Here is a 21017-nt window from a genome sequence, read left to right on the forward strand (position 1 = left end):
TTTTACCATTCTGTACAAATTCTTGCTGAGTCTATTGATGTTTTAAGTGGTTTAAAGCAAACTAATCAGTGTGTAGCTGTTCATTTCACTTTAATTTCATTTCCCCCTTTCTTCTTTTGTAGCTCCTGTTCCAGGGAAGGAACCCGGGCATCACCTGGGAATACTCAGTGCCTCGGTCGGGGGCAGAGAAGAAGCCCATTGTTCAGCCCAGCTACACGTGGGCCATCGTGCGGTCTGAGTGCTCTGTCTCCTGCGGAGGGGGTAGGTTCCTTCTGATGACTCTGGGAGGTGGGGACATTTGTGCCCAGGTGCCATCAGGCCCTGGGGCACCCTGAGTGAATGCTCAGCAGGTCCCAACAAGTAGCCCAGGGCTTATCCTGGTGGGCGATCAATCATTCCAAGAGATGGAGAAGGGAATGTGGCCCTGTGGCTGGTGAGCCCCAGCCAGTGTGCCGCTCCCCTACCTGGTGTGAGCCAAGAGGGAGCCATCGGGCATTGGTTTCTGCTTTCGTCCAATTGGAGATGTTTTTAAGGGTAAGGTTGCTAATCAGTTACTCAAATGTGAGTTACTGTGATTACTAGATGGGTCTGTGATGGGAAGCAGAATCATGCGTGCAAAATACAGTGATGCAGAGGTTTATTTTTGTTTTTCTTAAACTAACTAATGTGGTTCAGAAAACTTACTGGAAGAAAATTTACTTTCAAATCTTACCCTCAAATCCACCCAGGAAACATATGAATTTGATAAAAGTTTCAGTGAGAATGATACGAAAGAACAGGTCAAGAAGATCTCCATGTGACAATAGATGACTTTTCTATCTTAACAACATACAAATGTTAAGTCCACACTTTCCTTGATAAAAGCAATTCCACTGAAACTTTTTATCAAGCGCCAATTTGCCCTAAGAAAGGGTGGGAGTAAATATTAGCAAATTTAGAAGAAAACATAGACTCCATCAGACATTTATAAAACAAACAGGTTTCCACCTGAACAAACGCATCTTACCTTGGTGCATTCCCAGTTGCAGTAATCAAGAAATTAGACCAGGCCATATTTAAGTATGAAAGAGTTGTGTGCAAATGAGAATGTGCATGAACTCTAGAAATGAATGAAGAAAAATCAAAGTGTATTCACACATTCTCGACAGTTGCTCTAAATACCCGAGGTAAAGAAAATAAAGGAAAATCAGAGATAAAGGAAACCATGCTAGTCTAAAAAGCTAACATTTGGTGTATATTAATTCTTCCATTTTAAACCAAACATAAAATATTGAAATCATAAAGCCCATGGTCAACATCAGGAGCATTCTATGCAGAAATATGAGTCCTCTCTCTACAGAAGGATAGCAAGCAGGTAGCTCTTCTGCAGCCAGGGAGAAGCACGTGGGAGAACCTGCACAGGCAATGGCTGCAGGGAACCCCTCTGCCATTCATCCACCTAAGGACAGGGAGGTGCAAAGCAGCACTGCTGGGTGCTGGCTGGGCCCTGGCTAGGCCCTGACTGGGCCCTAGCTGGCTGCTGGCTGGACCCTGGCTGGGCTTCTTCCTATGCAACAGGAGAAGACATTTCTACTCATCATTTCCTCCTCTCCTCTGTTTGTCTCGTAACTGAAACCAAATACAGCAGGTTCTCCTCTTGGTGAACGTAAAGTGGATGTGCACACCAGGAGGTGAAGTGAAGGAGGGCTTTCCACTTGCAGTGGTAAGGACAGCACTGGGGTAATCCTCAGTGCAGCGTCTCTCCCTGAGCCAAGAACACAAGGGGTTCCTGTAGGAAACTCAGACACCGAGCAAAGACCCCTCATCACAGGCAGAGGGGGCCCCAATCCAGTCACGCCCAGACGCAGGGCCTATGTGGTGTGTTCACTCAAATGAACAGGCTCGCCCCTGGGAGAATTCAGCTTACAATGAGTCTACTCTAGTCACCTCCAGAGTGAGTCAGAGATTTGGCAGTTTGGGATGGCTCTTTGTGGGTTTCCTTGAAGGGTCTTTATCTCAAGTAACAAACAAACAAATCTGAGGGAGACGTATTCTCATTTAAAAGGATTGCGGCTCTGCTTCCCAAGCATAGGTGATTGTCCCTAAACATACCTGCCTGGTGACCAGCAGAAGCATCCCATGAGATGTACTGAATGCACTTCATTTTATCTGTCTCTATTTAGGGTCATCTAGTGAGCAGGGTTTGATTAAAATAATGATCAAAGTCAGGCTCAGTCACCCTTGCCTGTTATCCCAGCTCCTTGGAAGGCTGACACAGGATCACAAGTTGGAATTCAGCCTCCACAACTTAGTGAGACCCTGCCTCAAAAGAAAAACTAAAAAATGGAAAAGAGTGGGAATCTAGCTCCATGGTAGAGCACCCTGGGTTCAACTCCCCATACCACAAACAAAACAAAAGAGCAATTGAATCATAAAACTCACATTTGTGTGAGGACAGTGTGTCAGAACTTTTTCTTGATCATATTCATTTGGTGAAGAACATGTAGTAAATGAAATATAATGTTCTAATGGCCATCTGTAAATGATCTACAAAGAACATTCCAGATACAGTTCACACCACCCCACCTCTGGCTTCAGCAAGAAGTCTGGCTGGCCTCTGTGGAAGAGGATCGTTCTCTATGATTTGCAAAGTCTCCCTTTCCTCTTCTGTTTCAATGGACTCCTCCCTACAGGAGAAAGATTTTTAAGCTGGGTGTGAGAGCACACGCCGCCCACAACTCAGGAACTGAGGCAGGAGAATTGCAAGCATTTAGTGAGACCCTGCTTCAAAAGAAAAATTAAAAAGTACTTAAGGAGTAGCTCAGTGGTAAAGCACCCCTGGGTTCAAGCCACAGTACAGAAATACACACACACACACACACACACACACACACACACACATATATATATATATATATATATATTCTATACATATAAGCTTGTATATACCAGTCTGTATGTAGATATACATATGTTTTTGTATATATATATATGTGTATACATACATATATACACATGCTTGTATACATATACACATGTATGCACACATGTGTATATGTTATGTAACTATATTTTATGCTGTAATATATAACATTATATTATAGTATATATTATATATCACCTAAGTGTAATACATATTATAATACATGCTATATTATATATATATATTGCTATCTGTGATTTGGTTGGTCTAGTGTATTTCAGATAATCAACCATCAGCCTGTGTCTCCCTGCCAAATTGAAATGCTTACTATGGTTTGGCCAATGGTGACATTTTAAACTCATAATATACATCATGCAATTTCTGGGTGAGGCTTTTCTTTCAAGTGAATAGATTCATTTAATTCACAGTTCAAGCTTCTCAGACACATCTCAGAACTGACTTGTAAACCAGCCTCTCATATTTTTCTCATAACACTCTCTTCATCATCTACAAGTATTTCTAGACTTTAATCAGTTTAGGGGTTGGAAAAGGAATGAAGTCATTGGCAACCTCGCTCTTACTTTGTGAATGCCAGTCACAGGCTCGTTCTTTCATTCCCAAGTTCAGGAGCAAGTGCTGACACAGAAGACTCTGATCCTAAACTTCTTAGGGCCGTCTGGGGAAATGCTGGAGACCTGGCTGGATTCCTTCTACCTCTAATCAGCATGAAATATCAACACGATTGCTGCTTTACATGGAAAGTATCTAGTGACTTTTTAGTGTTACGGGGTCTTATGTCGATGACATTAAGAGGGTAGAAACTTAATCCAGCTATGGTGTTTAAAGGGTCCTTTAGTAAATGATTAGGTCAGACTGGGTAACTGGGGTGGAGCTCCCAGGATTGAACCTCGTGCCTTTGTGGGAAGAGGGAGAGAGGCCCAAAGGTCCACGTATGCCGGCACCATATGGTGCTGCAGCCCAGGGGCCTCAAACACCATGCTGTCTGAACTTCCAGCCTCCCAAACGGTGAGCTAAATAAACCTCTTTTCTCTATAAAGTACTTTGCCTTGGGTATTCCATCCTAATACTGAGAAAACTGACTAATTCAACATCCCTTTGCATTTGTGAAAGGTTGACGCTGCCTGAAAGTCAGGTGTTTGGTCAGTTCCTTGTTAAGCAGAATATCTGCTTCTGATCAGACGTGGGACAAAGTCACAAGCATCTACAGGTGACCCTAGTCACCGTCCTCTGTGCTCTGATGCATGTTGGGTCCTGTGCTTAGGACCTTGCCAGGAGAAACTGTCACTTAAGTACAGGGGACCGTTGAGAATCTGGACAGCTCCAGGGCCACCCTGTGGTTTCTCAGAGCTGTCTTTCCTCTTGGAGGCTCCTGCGCGACACTCCAGTCATGCGTCCAGAGGTGGCGGCCGCTCCCCACAAGGCCCGCACTCTGTTTGCGGAAGTCTTCATTCCCTGTGTGGCTTTACTTACGCGAGTGGTTTGACTCTCTTGCTTTACTTCAGAAAAGAAGGATAAGGCTTTTGGCAACAGCTGGAATTCATTCTGTAGTTAGAATTATTGAAAATTAGAGATTATTTGATAAAATCATAGTCTTTAAGAATGAATAGTCCTCTTTCAAATGCTTTGGCAAAATATGGAGATTTTAAGTGATTTCCAAGGAGTGGGCCAAAACTGGTTTCTGTAGAAAGATAAAAGTAGCTGCTGAGCACACTGCTCATTAAACTCACCACCTCCTATGACTAGGGTTCCTCTTTCCTTAGTTAATGGAGTGTTCTCTCTGAATTTCTGACTTTGTACTTTGAATTTTATAGCCTTCTCCTCTTATCTGTTACTATGGGTCATCTTGGAAAACAGTCCAGCAGAAGTCTGGCTTTTCCATGGACTATGCAATTTTTCTTTCTGACAAAGTTAAGTGGCTATAAGCAATGATGAGAAATTGCTTCACGGATGTGACATTAGGCAGAGAAATAAAACCCCCGTTTCCCTAAGTGTTCATCCAGATGACTAAGGAGACCCCATTCCACCACATGGGACTCATCTGACAGCACAATCACCCACAACCTGGGGTAACACAGGCCATCAGAGAAGCCAAATGCCATCTGGTTTATGACTGTCCACCTACAATTTGATCTTCTCAGAATAGACATTTGAAAACAGAAATATTTAACTTAATTTTCTGTCTATTATTGTTTACATGGTATATTAGTCAGGGTTCTCCAAAGAAACTGAACCAGAAGGAGAGACATAACCACATGTACATCCACATGTACATGTGCCATGTATGTTTTTATATGTGTTTTACTAAGAGATTGGCTTATACCAGCATAGAGGCCATGAAGTCCCAGTCAGCTGTCCCCAAGCCAGGAAACCAGGAAACCAGTGCCAGGAAGGAGAGGCAGGGGATGCCTGAGGGGCGGGAGCCCTGATGTCACATCCAAGGCCCTAATACTTCAGGTCTAGGTGGACATGGAGCCCAGGATCTCGAGGATGCCAGTCACATGCATATCAGAGCAAAAGCCTCTGATTAAGAACCCCAGGAAAACCCCTTGACAAAAAGACATCTTGCAAGAAGGCAAGTGAGGATTTTTCTGCTTAATTTTTAGTTCTTGCCGTTTTTCCTGTGGATGAGTTTATCAGATGCCGTCATGCAGGGAAACACAGGGTTCTGATGGGCAGTGGAAAGGCTGGAGGAACACCAGAGGCCTGGAGGGAAATCCTGGTCTGACAGGAGTCAGAGAAAAATCTAGGGAGAAAGACAGGGACTACGGAAGAACCACATGCTCTTGGGCAGGCCGTGAGCCCAGACTGAGGCCCCCGAACCACAACGGATCTCCCGTGATCCCCTGTGGCCCTGGACTCACCATGAAAAGCAGTCTCTTGAAGCGTAACCCCACCTGTGCTCTGATGCGGTTCCAGAACTCAGGAGTGAACATCGGGCACAGGCCAGGGTGTGGGATCTGGAGCTGACTTCCCCTCGGCCTTCTGCCGAAGGAGGAATTTAAACAGGTTCGTTTCTGTTTCTTCAGTGCGTGCCAGGCACGGAGACGTGTGTTTTAAGAGGTTCTGGACTTGTCCTGTGATCGTGTGAGTTAACAGCATAATCTGGATTTAAGGAAACCAAGTGTCAACTCCTCCTTGGCCCCTGGCCAGTCCTTCCTTCCTCTGCTCCTTGGGGCCTCCCCAAGTTATGCGCCTGGGGGCTGGTGAACAGGAGGGAAGGAGAGAGGCCAGAGTGGACTCCAGGTCCTGCAGGGTAAATGAGGCTCCTGCTCTCTCCCTGGGTGCCCCAGACGTCCTGAGCTGGGCCTGCACAGGGCCAGCCATACAGGAAGTCCGCTTCCATGGAGGCCCAGCTGGGATGTGTTGGGATCATTTTGCATTATAAATGTCAAAAATAAGTAAAAGTGGAGACGGCAAATGCTCCCCACTGCCTGGATCCTGGAGCTGACGCCATGGTAGGCCCTTGTGTGTATTCCACATGCCTAGCGCCCTTCAGAACTGTCCCTGGAGATCAGCCTTTGCCAGGGAATCACCTATTTTGTACCCTTTATTTGCAAAGAGATCCCCCCGCGCCAGTGAGTTTTTAATACTGGTTCACTCTTGAGTAAATGTACTTAAGCATTATTCACACTGAGCAGACTGTAACAATGTTCTCAGAATTTTCTTAGAAATTACAAAGGTTGACTTCACTGTTGGGGGAGTGCTTCCCAGGGGTGGTTATTGAAAGTCTAAAAGCTTTCCCTTGGGGGAAGACCCTTCCTACACATGTGCTACCCCACAGCCCCGGCATGGGGCCCCAAGTCTGCTTAGCACCGCTGCCTGGTGTTCCTGTTGTGCACCAGAGCTGGGCAAACCCTGGGGTAGGCACACTTGCCATTGTCTTTTGCTGTGGACCTCTCTCAAAACATGTGCTATCTAATGCTCAGGCCCTGCCCCGTCGTCCTCCAGACAACCACCAGAAATTCCTGAAATCCCTGTTATTCAGAAATCACCATGGAACACTATTGTTCTAGGGGAAAAATCTCAAAGAACAACAATTTTGCTGAGCACAGAGATTAACTACAAATGGCAATCAGAGGCTCACCTCCCCGGCTGAGACAGGGGACCAGGGGACGAATCAGGTCTTGGAAGGTGAGTGAAGAGGGCTTAGTCAGAGTGGGGAGAAGGAAAGAGCAGGGCTTCCCTGCGAGACTCCCAGGACTGGTGCCTGGGGCGCATTAACCACCCTCCCCCGTATGATTTTAATCCTGACCATCTTGGAGGATGAGGAAAGCAGTTTCTGTTAACAGAATCCCAAACTCTACTGATCTTAGCGTATTACAAGTCACACTTTGACGACCCTCGGAAGCAAGCTGGCAGCCAGACCTGCAGTGGAGTGGCGTGGCCGTGGGTTCATGTTGCACAGAGACCCTGCGGAGGCTGCTCACAGAGGCCCGTGCAGGGAAGCTGTGCCAGAGACCCAGGGGCTTGCTCCCGCCAGCCTGTCCAGGGACTGGCCTCTCCCTGGTCCTTCCCTGGGCCTGGCCGCCAGGCAGCGCTTCCCTTGCAGACCAGTTCTGCAGGCGCTCTCTCCCTCCCCCGCCTAGATTTCCTCTCAGCAGGTGTGCCTTTCTCTGTGGCCGGCAGGCTCCCCTGTTTCTTCTTCCAGGAATGTGCTCCTCAGTCTTAAAACAAACTCTTCTTCCCTCCTCCCACCGCTTCCTTTTATTTTTTGTCTTTCAATATGAAACCTACCACGAGCATCTTCTGCCCTTCCTGCTGCTACCTCCACCCAGGGGCCACCTGCTCGTCCTGAGAGAACCTCAACCTGCCAGTCAGGACTGCTCCAGGCTCCAAATCCAGGGGCACTGTCTCCCGCTGCTCTCTGCAGTTGACAGTGCCTTTTGGAAACCGAGTCCTCCCTTCCTCTCTAAGACCTTCACCTCCACCGATGCACACGTGATGAAACAGGGCCCCTCCTTCTCTGCTTCCCGCAGAGGTGCGTCCTCACGTCTCTCCTCAGCCTCACTACCCGTGAGCTCTCCTTGTCCATCCCTGCCTCGGTCCTCTGCAGTCTAATGGACCCTCCACTCTAGAAATCCCCATGGTTGCCAACGCTAACCATCTCAGTCCTGGGCGTCAGACCCTCACCTCACAGACCTCTCTGGTCTTTGTAAATTCAGGCATGACTTTTTTCAAGTAACCCAAGAATTTCTAGCAATCCGTCTTGCTCTGTCTCTAGCTGCCCACCCCCCCAACTCCCGACACTCACTTAACAGAGCATCTTAATGTCTGTTCTCCTCAGCTGTCTAGATAGTGCACCACAGGAATTTTCCCTTGGGATTTCCATGTCACTTGTACTCCTGTCTAATTGTGTAAAACAGTGTTCTCAAAATCATTTAAATTTTATTACTGGTAGTAAGCAGAATTATTTTCTTATCCATGACCTTACAGAAAATATTCCTGTTGCTTTCAATAGTGCCACTTTCTAGGCTTAAATAAACATGTTACCTATATCTATATATGTACACATAAATATGTACACATTGGCACACACACACACAAATTTACTAGTATATTAATGTGAGTAAATATTCTTCTGTTATATGGTTCATTAACATTCTTATCAAAAATAGAGGCTGAATTTATTACTTTTGTGGCAAAGCTCTTGTTTATTCCTTTATTCACTGAATCGTGACCCTCATTAACAGATTTCCTTAGTATTGGAACCTCCTTACATTCATTCTTGCCATGAATCACTGAGGACTTAGGTTTTCTCCACGTGCTACTCAATCCTGTCCTCTCTTATTTAACATTTTTCACACTTATCCCCTTAAATATTGTGAGGTGGCAGTTTTTGTTCCTGTTTTAAGATTTACTAAATTTATTTCTTTCAATGTTGGAAATCTTTCTTGATTGTTATGCTCCGGAGCGACTTAAGTAACTTTGATATTGTCTGTTTCTTAGCAGTTGGTATGATTGATAACTGAAGCATGTGAATCTTACTTTTTCAGGACGTAGATCTTTAATACATTTTAATATTATAAATGGTAACTTCATAATAATGTTTATCAATTCTGCAGTTAGTTTTTTTAAATTAAGAAAACCATCTTTTTATTGGATGAAATATTTTATTTTTATATATTCAAAGTGAGTCCCTCACTAGATTACTTTTATTTCTTCTGCATATGTACTTTTATCCTCATTTCTTATCTTATAAGTTTGCATTTGTTACTTCTTTTCTTTTTCAAGTCAGTATGTCAGTGACAGTTCAGCCAGGAATACAGAGACCATTGTAGCAGGACCTGTTCAGGCAGGAAGTATTTAGTACAGGGGATTGGTTGCTTGCTAAATAGATGAAGGAGTAAAGGTCACAGGCAGACAGCTGTAGCTCCCAGAGTCAATGGTTTTTAAAGGTCAGAGAAGCCGTAGGAGATCCCAGCAATTACAGGAGCAGGCGATTCCCAGGCAGATGCCTGCGGACTACTGCATACGCCTACATCTCCCAAAGCCCGTGTTACGTCCACTGTGGCTAGGGATGTGCTGGTTCAACCTCTGACCCTCCTGTCCAGTCTTGTGCTAGCGCCCCCCATTGGTGGGTCCCACTGAATGTCGGGATTCAGAAAACACACACCAGTTTCTGCCCTGGGATGCAGGGAACAGCGTGACAGGAAGGAGTGCCCAGGCTGGGGCCGTGGTGTTCATCTTCTCAGATTGACAGCTGACATCTAAGTGTTTCCAGGGCACTGACTTCTGTTTCTCTATCAGTTCCCTCTTTCAGCTTCCTTGACCATCCCTTTTTTCCTAACATCTTAGTTAGATACTGGGTTCACTTATTTCCATTCTTATTTATCCATGCATGCATTTAAGACCATGAATTGTCCTCTGAATTTTGCTTTATCCACATCCCACAGATTCTGTTTTATAACATTTTCATTGCTATTTTCATGAGAAAATTCCATTTTGAACCTGCTAACCATCCTCTTTTTTGCTCTATTTCCATTGACAGCTGTAGCTGTCAAGGGCACACAGAGCATTCCAGACCTTTTTTTCCTTACCATATGCTTTTATCCTTATCTGCTCACAGTCAAATATTCTCAAAGGAAGATCGTGCTGTCCCTCCTCAGGGGCATTTGGAGAACTGTGGAAGATGTTAGCTGTCGCTCTGATTGGGTGCTGTGCTACGGGCACTCATGGGTAGACCAGGGATGCTAGCAATCTCCCAGCAGGTGCGTTGGTGCTGCACAGCAGGGGAGGGTGTTGCCTGAAGTGCTAGTAGTGTCCCATTAAGGAAAACAAAAGGTTCAGAGTCACGGCTAAAAGATAACAGAGAGAGAACTTGGCAACCGGTGGGACAAATCCAACATTTTTCTTTGAGAACTGTGTGTGTGTGTGTGTGTGTGTGCGCGCGCGTGCGTGTGTGCGTGTGCGTGTGTTATACCTACATGCATTCTTACTTGGTTATTACACGGATTACTACATCTGGATTTCCTCCTTATTCAACTGACAGGTGAAAGTTTTGAGCCTTGGGGATAGGAGTTTGAATTGATACTAAAGCTGTTCAAAGGTAAAGTCAAACGAATGTCTCCAGTAAGAAAGAAAACCACGTGTATCAGTCAGTCAGCTTCTGCTTCTGTTTCAGAGTGAAGCATCTCTCTGATTTGCTTAGTTAAGGGGCTATTTCTTGCTTGGTTGGAATCCCCAGTGATCCTTTTTGAGAGCAGAACACAGGTTTGAATTTCATATATTTTTAATTTCAAAGCAGGAAACCAAACTGAAGCTGTTACTTGTAGAATCACACCTCCTAAAATGCCATAAGAATTTGGCTAAAGAATTTTAAAAATGAAGTTTGGCTTGAAATGTTAGTAGAGGAAAAGGTTAACTTTCCTTCTGTGCTCATTAGGGAGACCTCCTACAATGGTAGAAAAGCAGACAGTTGTGCAGCCTGCTGCTCCCTCACATGGAGTCATTATGATTATGACCTTCAGAGAGTCCATAAGACTCTCTTTAGAATAGTTTTAAGTAGACATTTGTTTCTTTTTCAATTTAATAGTTTCTCATTCCCAGTGAGCTAGTAGAAAAGTGAGTTCATAAAACATGGTCCAAATTCAATCTTGTTATTGATGCATAGGTGAGTCATAGAAAATGTGTCCCAGTTCCTCCTAAGCAATGTATAAAAGAAAGATTACTCCCTACTTTGATGATTTTTTTGGCAAAGTATTAGTTAGCCCCCATTAACTTGTATGAGCTTAGAAGTTACTGAACGTAAAAAATATCTTGGCCAATGGCTCACAAAGTACTTATGAATGAGAGAACAAATTAATCCATGCCAGCTACTGAAATTACAGAAATGAATAACACATGCTCTCTGCCCTCCTGAAATGTGTTGTGTGGGATGACAAGTGTACGTTAGGCAAAGCTTGCAGGAGTTGCCTGGGACGCATGACCCAAACTGGGCTGCCTCCTTTCGGGGCAGAGACCCCGTTACCGTTGGCGGTCTGCCGGGACCATGAACACAAACTCAAGTGCAGCTGATGTCAACTGTCTTAACTCGCAACACTCCTGACACCAAACGGCAGCAGTCCTCCGCCTCCTGGAAACAGCTGGGTGTCCTCCAACCAGTTCAGTTCTCTCTGGGCTCAGGCCACACCCTGATGGCCTCATGTAATCTCCCTTACCTCCTGAAGGCCCCACCTCCAAGTACATGGCCGGATGAAGTGTCCACCCTCTAGACAGGGATGTGATTTCAGCATGAGTTTTGTGCAAACATCTGGACCACAGCGCCAGGTCCCCATGCTTCTGCCCAACTTGGCCACTCTGTTGGGGTCTTGCAGTCCTCCCCTTTGGGAATTTGCAGGTTGGATCATTTGCAGAGTGGCTTGCAGTGCTCAGGAAGTGTTCATTTATTGTCACAGGTTATCATGAAGGGTAAAAGCGAATGGCATGTTAGGCTCAAGGTACAGAAGGGACATGAGCTTCTGTCTTGTGGAACTGGGAGGCACCTCCCTCCTGGAGCATGGATGCGTTCACCCACTGGGAAACTCTGAACCCTTCGTTTAGAAGTACATTAGTCAGGAGGAGGTTTACACACGCAGGCACCGCCGAGTCCTTCACTGGCCCCTGGAGATGAGCTCAGCCTCCAGGCGTCTCCCTCCTGAGGTTGCAGAGGGCAGGCCAGCGCTCAGGGTTGAGAGTTCCCACCTCCCAGTGGTGCCTTGGACTTTCTGGTGGCCAGTCGCCTTGAGGCTATGGTGACCCAGCCCCCAGTCATCTCTTCAGCATGCATGTATCCTCCTGCCCTCCAGAGAGTCCCAGGGTGTTAGGAATTGTGTGTACTATGTGACATCTGGGTAAACTGAGACATAAAAGTCGCAGCTTCTGATTTTGCCTAGAGCAGAGGTTCTCAAGGTGTGCCGTATGGTCTTGCATCTCCACAGCACCTGGGCTTTTGTTATAACCTCAGCCCGCGCAAACCTGGGCATCAGAAACCCTGGGCGACCCCTGGCCTCCTGGGTTTCACTAACAGGGTTCCCTGGGATTCTGATGCACGATCAGGTCAGAGAACCCCAGCCCCCAAGAAGGAACTGGGAGAGGGCAGTGCTGGGGTCTCATTCCGAGGGGAAAGCAGTGTGCCCGGTTGGCCAGAGGCATGGCAGTGGAGGCTGCCTTCCAGGTTCAGGGGACAGCACCTGGGCAGGCCCAGGGAGTCAGAGGACCACAGGACAGGAAGGCCACAGGACAGGGTCACAGTGTCACATGGCTGCAAGGGAAGGGTTAAGTAGGATTCAAACCAAGAAAAAGGCTTTTAATTTGGCAGCTGTAGGAAAGTGGTGTATGCATTCACCCGTGTGCCAGGGGAGGGGAGTTTGCAAGGAAATTTCCTTTTCAAAATTGAACCCATCTGGGACAAGCCCAGCCTTTCCCTCCAGACTGGATGGACTTTGCAAAGTGCCCCAATGCCTGTCTGCCCATGAGTGATGACACAGGTCATGTGGCCTGCCAACAGTCTCACTGAGAATGGTGAATTTTGGGGACTTCACTTCCTTTTGCAGGCATTCAAGCGAGAAGCCCATTGGGCTGTCCGCACAGCTCTGCTTCCTGTGCCACTACCTCTGGTGAGCCCAGCTGCACCTGCATGGAGTCCTGGGAGCACTTGGGCCTGGAAACCCCACTTCCGCTCTCACCTGCCTTGTCCAGCCTGTGGCTATGAGGTCCAGCTCCTGACTGCACTGTTCCGTTGATGTGTCTGCAGGCACCCCCGCTCTGTCCCCACCGCAGCACTGGGCCAAGTAGCCTGCTCTCCACCTGGATCACCCCTGCCCGTGGGATCTGGCTGGTTGCCAAACCCTTCCCTGACTTTCCTGAACCCATCCACTGGAGCAAACGTGGGGGCCTTGAACTTGCCCTTGTGCCCGAATTCCTTGTCCTTATTACTTCTGTGTTGCCTCACGGACTGGAGGTTTATGTGCAGCAAATGCCAACTAGACCTTCTCATCTTTAGTTATTAGATACACTGTAAGCAACCTAGATCTTGTTCTGTCATAGAAATGCTCTTCAGGAGAATAAATACTTTTTCTTAGACTTCCACAGTGTATTTATCAAAGTCATGTCTTCTCCCTATTGAATGAACTTTTAATTATTATCCCTCAATATTTACAATCTCTTTTGATATCATGGAAAAATATACACAACGTAAAATTACCATCTTAACCTCTTCAGACGTCTGGTTCAGTGGCGTTCAGCACATGCCTGCTGCGAACGCCATGACCAAGGTCCACCTCCAGATCTTGTTCCTCTTTCCAAATACTCTGCGCTCATTAAACAATAACCCCACCTCTCCCTCCTGCCAGCCCCTGGAACCACCTTTCTGCTCTGACTCCAGGACGGTGACTGTTCCTGTGCCTCACGTAATACTTCCTTTGAGACAACTGAATTAATTGAAATACTGAACAAATTAAGGAACAGCCACAAAGCTTTAAAGTCAAACATCTAAATTGTGACCCAGGCAACACTTGGCTCCTCTGGTGATAAAGAGCTGATCATTTTATTGTACGTTTTTCTTGCTGATTTATTGCAAGTTGTCTCCTTTTGTCATCTCCCAAATGGAAACCTGAGACTGTTATATTTAATATTGATATTTCTTTTGAAAAAATGCTAGTGTTCCTAGCTATGAGAAAAAAAGCTGCTCTATTCCATCAAATGCATTATGGTATTAATTGTAAGGCACATGGTAATTATAAAGATATTAAAATGTGGGAGAAACTCTGTATGTCCTATAATTATTGAAATTCACCAGTTAAAAATCATTAGTACAGGTCAGCAAAATGGAAGTTGGTAGTTGGCCTGTTGGACCTTAACACACAGGCATACAAGTGTGGTTAAGATTTTTAGAAAGATCATGCCAGCTCTTTCCTCTGCCTTTCACTGCAGAGAATGATTGTGAGTCTGCAATGTCCATCTCTTCCTTTCCACAGGGCAGATGTCCACAAAGGAAGGCTGCTACAGAGACCTGAGGTTTCAAGTAAACACATCTTTCTGCAATCCCAAGACCCGACCAGTCACGGGGCTGGTGTCCTGCAAAGTCACTGCCTGTCCTCCCAGGTAAGAAGAACCATGTCTGTCACAACAGGTACATAGTTCACAGTCCAGGGGGTCACTGGAGGTTCTGGGTCTGGACTACAAGAAGTTCTGACCATCCCCATGTAATTCATAGCCACCAAGAGGAGAGCAGAGCAAGAGCCGTCTGAACAAGGGGTCTAGAAAAGCAGTTTTTGTTGAGAAGGGGTTTGGGAGTTCTGTCCGTGGACGGACGTTCTTACGATAGCGTGCCTCTGGTCTTATTTTCGGTGATGGTAACACGTTCTCTCTTAGCCTCTGGCCCCATTCAGTATGGTTAATGAAACACGCTGGAAGAGCAGAGCCCGTCCCCAGGCCTGCCCAGCTTGCAACGGGTCCAGATTGCTGCCATGCTCTGCAAAGGTGCACCAGAGAGGGACAGCACCAGAGCTTCTGCCGGTGGGGCTGCCACCCCTGAGTAGCTCCAGGTGGACCCCCAGCTTCTCTGAGACATGAGGCTGGGAAAGTCCCCGAGAGGCAGCATGGCCCTGCTCTGCCTGAGCAAGACCTCGGTTTTTCTGGTTCTCGATATCTTCATGTTTGCACAGGGACGTTGTCAGAGACCGTGGTGGAAACTGCTCAAGATGACGTGTTTTTAGGAGACATAGTAGCTTCAGCAAGACCCCTCGGAGAGCCCAAGTCACTCAAACACTCACTGAAGTCAATCTAATACTTATTAACTGTGAAGAGCCACAGTGGCTGGAGAATGGGTCCCTAGTGTGCTGGATGTGCCTCCAGGGAAAATGACAGATGCTTTCTCTCTGTCCTTCTCAGAGCTACTTATGATGCTGGGCTCTGGCTTAGTGAGGACATGGAGGTCACTTATCAGCATTTAAGGAGCTGGGAATTGCCCCAGTCAAGATAAAGACTCCCCAGGAAGGTCCTGTCCTCCCAGCACAGCAGCTGGGGACCTGCCACCTTATCTAACCACTGGATCTGCCTCAGTCCTGGTTCCTTGACAGCCATGTCCCACACTATTAAGAGAGATGTCCCTCAGAACTGACATAAGAATTTTAGTCCTTGAAACTCATTAACTACCAAGGCCTCTGACACCTCCGTGGGAAGTCTTTCCAAGATCACACACACTTGAGTCTAAGGCTCCACAATGTCAGTGATTTCAAGCCAGCACTGTGCACCCCTGCAGGACCTGGAGAGTCAGCTGCATGTTCCTCTGGCTGGACTGTCCTGCAGGTGGGACTGAGGACAGAAAGACTGCAGCAAGAGCCCTGGTTCTGGACCTGACGGGGCGTTCCAATGCAGGCACTTCAGGAGAGTGAAGAACAAGAACTTGTTCTTGTTCAGCTGAGATGCGACAGAATAGAACAGGTTGGCACTGAAGGAAATAGGGGTCAAAGACGAGGCAGGCTGGACCCGAGCAGATCCTAACAGGTGATGACTACTGCAGCAGGGCAAGTCCAGCGTGAATGGAGCTGGGCTTTGACTTGTGCAGAGGCCACTGGTGCTTAAAGGGAGCGGGAGGGAGCGGGAGGGAGCATGGCGGCGGGGAGCAGATCCAGGAGTGGAGTCCTGGAAGGGAAGGAATCACGATCCAGGAAGGCAGGGCAGGTCTGTGTGCAGCCCACCTGAGCCAGGCTGCTCAGAAGTCAGTCGTGCCTCCCACAGAGGAAGGCGGCCCTCTTCAGGTGTTGGCTGGAACAAGCAGTGGTTTCCTCTGGCAGCCTTGAGCTTCCCCAGGCAGGAATGCAGTGGGGACTGGGGTCATCTAGGGACATGTCACTGGACTGAGTTCAGGGCTGAGTTAGGAGGAGGGCTCGGAGGAGCCTGGAGTTAGTCTGGGAAGGACAGGCTCCTTGTCATTCGCTCACCAGCTTCACCCCTCCCTGGGCAGCAGGGAGGACACCCGTGCTCCAGCCACCACCATCACATGTGGCAAATGTTGAGTCCATTGTGATCTCGGGGCTGCTGTGGTCTACCTGACGGCTTGGACCACACCGCCACGTGGCGTGTATCTATGCATAGGTGCATATGTGAATCCACACAGGGCCGTTTTTCCTCATATGTCATCCATTTGTAATGATGAGTGCTGGTTTTCCCCTCTGCCTCTTTCTCTTATAGAAGGATCCAAGCCAAAGACATTTCCGTATTCCTCTGTGTCCTATATTCCATGCTTAACTCATTCCAATCCAATTTAAGAAGTAAATTCTGCCAAAAGCATTGTATGCTGAAAGAAAAGTCACAATGAATTGACAAAAGGATCAGTCTAGGGGAAGTTGGACTGATGGAAAACATGAGGCAGAGGTGACCCCAAATGCACCAGGGGAAATCAGAGACCTCCTGATCTCTTTGATGTCTGTGTCTTGCATTTAAGAACCATTTGTATCATCCTTTGAAGGAGAAAGGTTTCAGAGGCTCTGCATGTGCCTCACTGCAGCTCCTAGCTCCTGGCTGGGGGATCCTGGAGGAGTAAGAGGTGGCCTCTGCCCCATTCCAGCCTCACCCCCCGAAAGTCACAGAGGCCTGCAAACAAGGGGGCTCCACAGCTGTCTATTTCACAGGCCTCCTGATGGAGAGCTTCCATTGGAAGGCTCAACCCCTGGGGATGACATTAGTGGGCCAGAGGGTCAGTGGGGCCCATCTGCTGTCCCTCACTTTGATATGACCCATGTCACAATGGTACCTGTCTCCTAGGGTAAGCTGAGTACCTCTGGAGATAATCCTCATGAAAGTTCCTAGAGATGATAAACTCTAAATCTTGGCTATTTTTATTTTTGATATAAAAAGCAAAACAAATCCGTATCAGCTATTTATTTAGTCTATAAAGTAAACTAATCGGGATGAAGCACATAAACGTGATCCTGTAGTACATAATCCTATGGAATATTATTTTATCACTGTATTTTTAGCAATTGAGTTGGGAAATAGATCTTGATTTCAAAATGCTCTTTTGTTGAAAGGTAGAGCACATTTCTATCTTCCCAGGACACTGACATTTTTTGGCTCCTGGTTAAATGGGCAGAAAGCCCGAGTCTGTTTCTGGGAGAGTGAAAGTGTGTGTCCCTCTTCTTTCCTCCTTGAGGCTGCTGCGACCCTGCCCAGCCGTGGGTGACCCATCGTCCCCGCAGGTGTTGCGCTGACCGATTATGCGGTGGGGTGAGATTTAGGGTTTCACGTTCCACTTGGAGGAGGGCTCCCCAGAGAGTGGGAACGGGACTTTCGAGCTCCTAACCCACAGCTTCTCCCATGCAACCTCAGTGACAGGAGCAGAGCGCTGCTGGTTCTGCCTCCCGTCGACGTCCAGAGACCGGCCTGCACAGGGTCTAGGTCCCTGGGTTGGATCACCTGCAGCTGCAGGGTCTCCAGCCAGAAGGAAGGCCCCTGAGGCCTCAGTGTCTGCGGGGTGGGGGTGGCAGCGCCGGATCCCTCTGTGAGAGAGAGGTGTCTGTCCGTCGGGTCAGCTGGAGCATGCTGGGCGTGGGCAGTCCCGCCGCTCTTCTGGGATGGCGGAAGCCAGCACAGGCCCCTCCTCCTTCCTTCTGGACCTGACAGCAGACAAGTGGCCTGCAGTCCTGCCCTGGCCGCTCGCCACCGCCTCCATTTCAGTGTGAGTCGGGCATTTTTATCCCTTGCCCTTGAAACAGGAATTATAAATCACGCAACTAGTTGCTTCCTCTATGTTGTCAGCTTATCTAAATGGAGTGGCTCTTGTGTCACTTATCTTAAGTCTCTAGTGTTTTAAGCACAGACACTGATAGCAAACCTTCCTGGACGATGGATTGACTGCAAGAGGAAATGCTTTCCAGACGGGGCGGGGCTGCTCCTGCTCCTCCGGAGTCCCTGGGGGGCGCCCAGTAACAGTGTGGACCGGAGTGGCGTCTGGGCCTCAGGCATCACGCAGACGGGCCACGTCTCCACTTGATACTTGTTTGATCGTATTACTTTTGCCTGTGCTGTCGTGACTTCTCACAAACCCATCGCAGATTTTCCTTCTTCAGCGGAGATACATAGTTCAGGAACTGTGTCCTCTTGGTCACACACTGCAGAAATTAAAGGTAGATCTGGCCAGGTAATCTTATCACTAATGTTCTCTTAGAGCAATGCTTCCAGTCACAGGAAGGGGGGGGTGATTTTCTCTTTTCTTTTTTTGGGGGGTGGAGTACCAGTGATTGAACCCCAGCGGTGCTTTACCATGAGCTACATTCCCAGCCCTTTTTATTTTATATATATATATATATATATATATATATATATATATATAAAATTTTATATATATATATATATATAAAATTTTATATATATATATATTAAAAAATTATATATATATATAATTTTTTTTTCTTTTAGACAGCTAAGTTGTTCAGGCTGACTTCAACTTCATGGATTGCTGGTGTTTTAAAAACATAGCTCACTCCTTCTTTTCCTTTCTTTGCTTTCATTTATTTTGCCTTCTCTTCTGTCTCTTTTAAATATGAGTCCTGCAAATGCTAACCACCCAGTAGCTTACTGGATACCAAGGCAATGAAGGAAATCTGAGCACTTAGGTAGCATCTACACAGGAAGAGTTTAGCTCACAGGAATGCAAAGGAAGCCATCAGTTGGGATCATTTAACTATGCCTTGAAAATTTAAGAATACTTATTTTTGCAGGAAACTTAGCTGGCTACTTAGGTTAAATATTTTAATTTTTCATGTTATCATTATTCTAGCCTCAAGACCCTAGTGTGTTTGACTCTCAAATTCACTTAATCTCCCTATAATCAATATAACCCTACCCTAGGAATTGAAACCATGGCATATGCTTCCAGTATTTCAGAATAAGAATTTAAAATAAGCTGATAGAGATAAGTGAATAGATTGCTGATAATAGATAGATAGATGGTAGAATAGATGATAGACTAGATGAATGATAGGTAAATAGATCTTAGGGCTCTGAATGGTACATAAAAAGATGGCAGATAGAATAGATGATAAATAGAAAAGAGAATAGATGGATGTAGACAGGTAAATGGATAATAGATGAAAGATAAGTAGATAGAATACAATATAGATGTTTTAGTAACTTTTTCATTGCAACAACTAAAAGACCTGACAAGAACAATTTTAGAGGAGGAAAAGTTTCTCTGGAGCTCACGGTCTCAGAGGTCGCAGTCTACAGATAGCCAACTCAATTGCTCCGGGCCCACAGGGAGGCAGAATATCAGGGCACAGGGGCGTAGCAGAGGAAAGCAGCTCTGGACCTGACATCAGAAAGCACAAAGAGCTCTTGTTCACAAAGATGAAACATCAACCCCAAAGGCATACCCCCAGGGACCCACCTCCTCCAGCCACACCTCATCTGCTTGCAGGTACCACCCAGTTCATCCCTATCGGGGGATTCTTGTGTGGATTGGGTCTAGGGTCTCACAACCCAGTCATTTCACCTCTAAACTTGCTGCATTGTCTCACACATGCAATTTCGGGAGACACCTCACATCTAAACTATAAAAATAGAACAGATGATTGAGATAATAGAAAATTAGATAATGGGCAGATGATAAATAAATAGATGGTTGATATAATAGATGACAGGTGATAGATAGATAGACAGATACATAGATGATTGTCTGGTCCACACTACAAGCCTGCAGCTCTATCACACAATCAGTGAGAGGGTACTCATAAAGCGTCCTTAAGTATCCCTTGGAGACTGGGAGCTTCCCTCAGAATTAGCACCCTTGTGGGAAGAAGGCGACACACATTTTTGGATACCTTTAGACAACATTACTTTATCCTCTGATCCATGAAATATGTAGAATTGTAGTTCTGTACTTCAAATTTATAGAGGTTTCAGGGTAAGTTGTTGTTTTAATCCCAAGGGCTCTTACATTGAGATCAGAGAAAGAGTTAAAAATCATCTCATTTTGCATTTTTGAGACTTCCTTTATGTCTTAGGAATGGGCGTTCTTATAAATATTTCCCATGGGAATGAGAAATGTGTGTTTTGTACTGGAATAAGATTATTTATATGACAATTAGATCCAACTCCTTAGGTAATTATACAAATGCATTATGTTCTGATTTTTGTCTGCTTATCTATTTCTGAGTGACTTGTTTTTAATCTCACAGGATTTGTTCTTTTTCAGTCCCTCCTAGGATTTGTTCTTTTTCAGTCCCTCCTGTTAATTTTCCTTTTAATTGATTTCATATTTCCACTTTATTTGTGAGGCGGGGCTGCGGTTTCATCTCCTTTATTATTAAGTGATGACCATCCTCAGCTCTAATATTCTTTCCACCTCAAAATCGATTTTGTTTGAAGTTAACTTTGTCATCAGTTTCAACTTCTTTTTTTTTTCTTCCTGGTTCACTTTTTATATTTCTCTTTATTTTAAAATGTTGTGTTAAGGATACTCCTGCAAGATTATTGTAAGACTCTTAGAAATAAGTACCATATTGCAAGAGCTGGTGAGGGAGGCATGTGTGGGTGTGCATTGTTGGAGAAGCTGTGAGCAGCTGATGGAGTCACACTGGGTGCACAGGGCACAGGGTTGAGGAGGGAGCAGGGG

The 21017-nt window shown here is 46.2% G+C and overlaps 1 protein-coding gene across 1 annotated transcript in view; it reads left to right on the forward strand.

Annotated features, from left to right (window-relative positions):
- Positions 1 to 21017, forward strand: part of Adamts16 (ADAM metallopeptidase with thrombospondin type 1 motif 16) — a 136095-nt gene that overhangs the window by 74544 nt on the left and 40534 nt on the right. The window contains exons 17-18 of the mRNA XM_047555847.1: positions 123 to 261; positions 14377 to 14503. Of these exons, the coding sequence (XP_047411803.1) occupies positions 123 to 261; positions 14377 to 14503 (266 nt within the window). The remainder of the gene's footprint in view (positions 1 to 122; positions 262 to 14376; positions 14504 to 21017) is intronic.

The sequence above is a fragment of the Sciurus carolinensis genome, chromosome 6 (genome assembly GCF_902686445.1).
Source record: "Sciurus carolinensis chromosome 6, mSciCar1.2, whole genome shotgun sequence".
Lineage (NCBI taxonomy): Eukaryota > Metazoa > Chordata > Mammalia > Rodentia > Sciuridae > Sciurus > Sciurus carolinensis.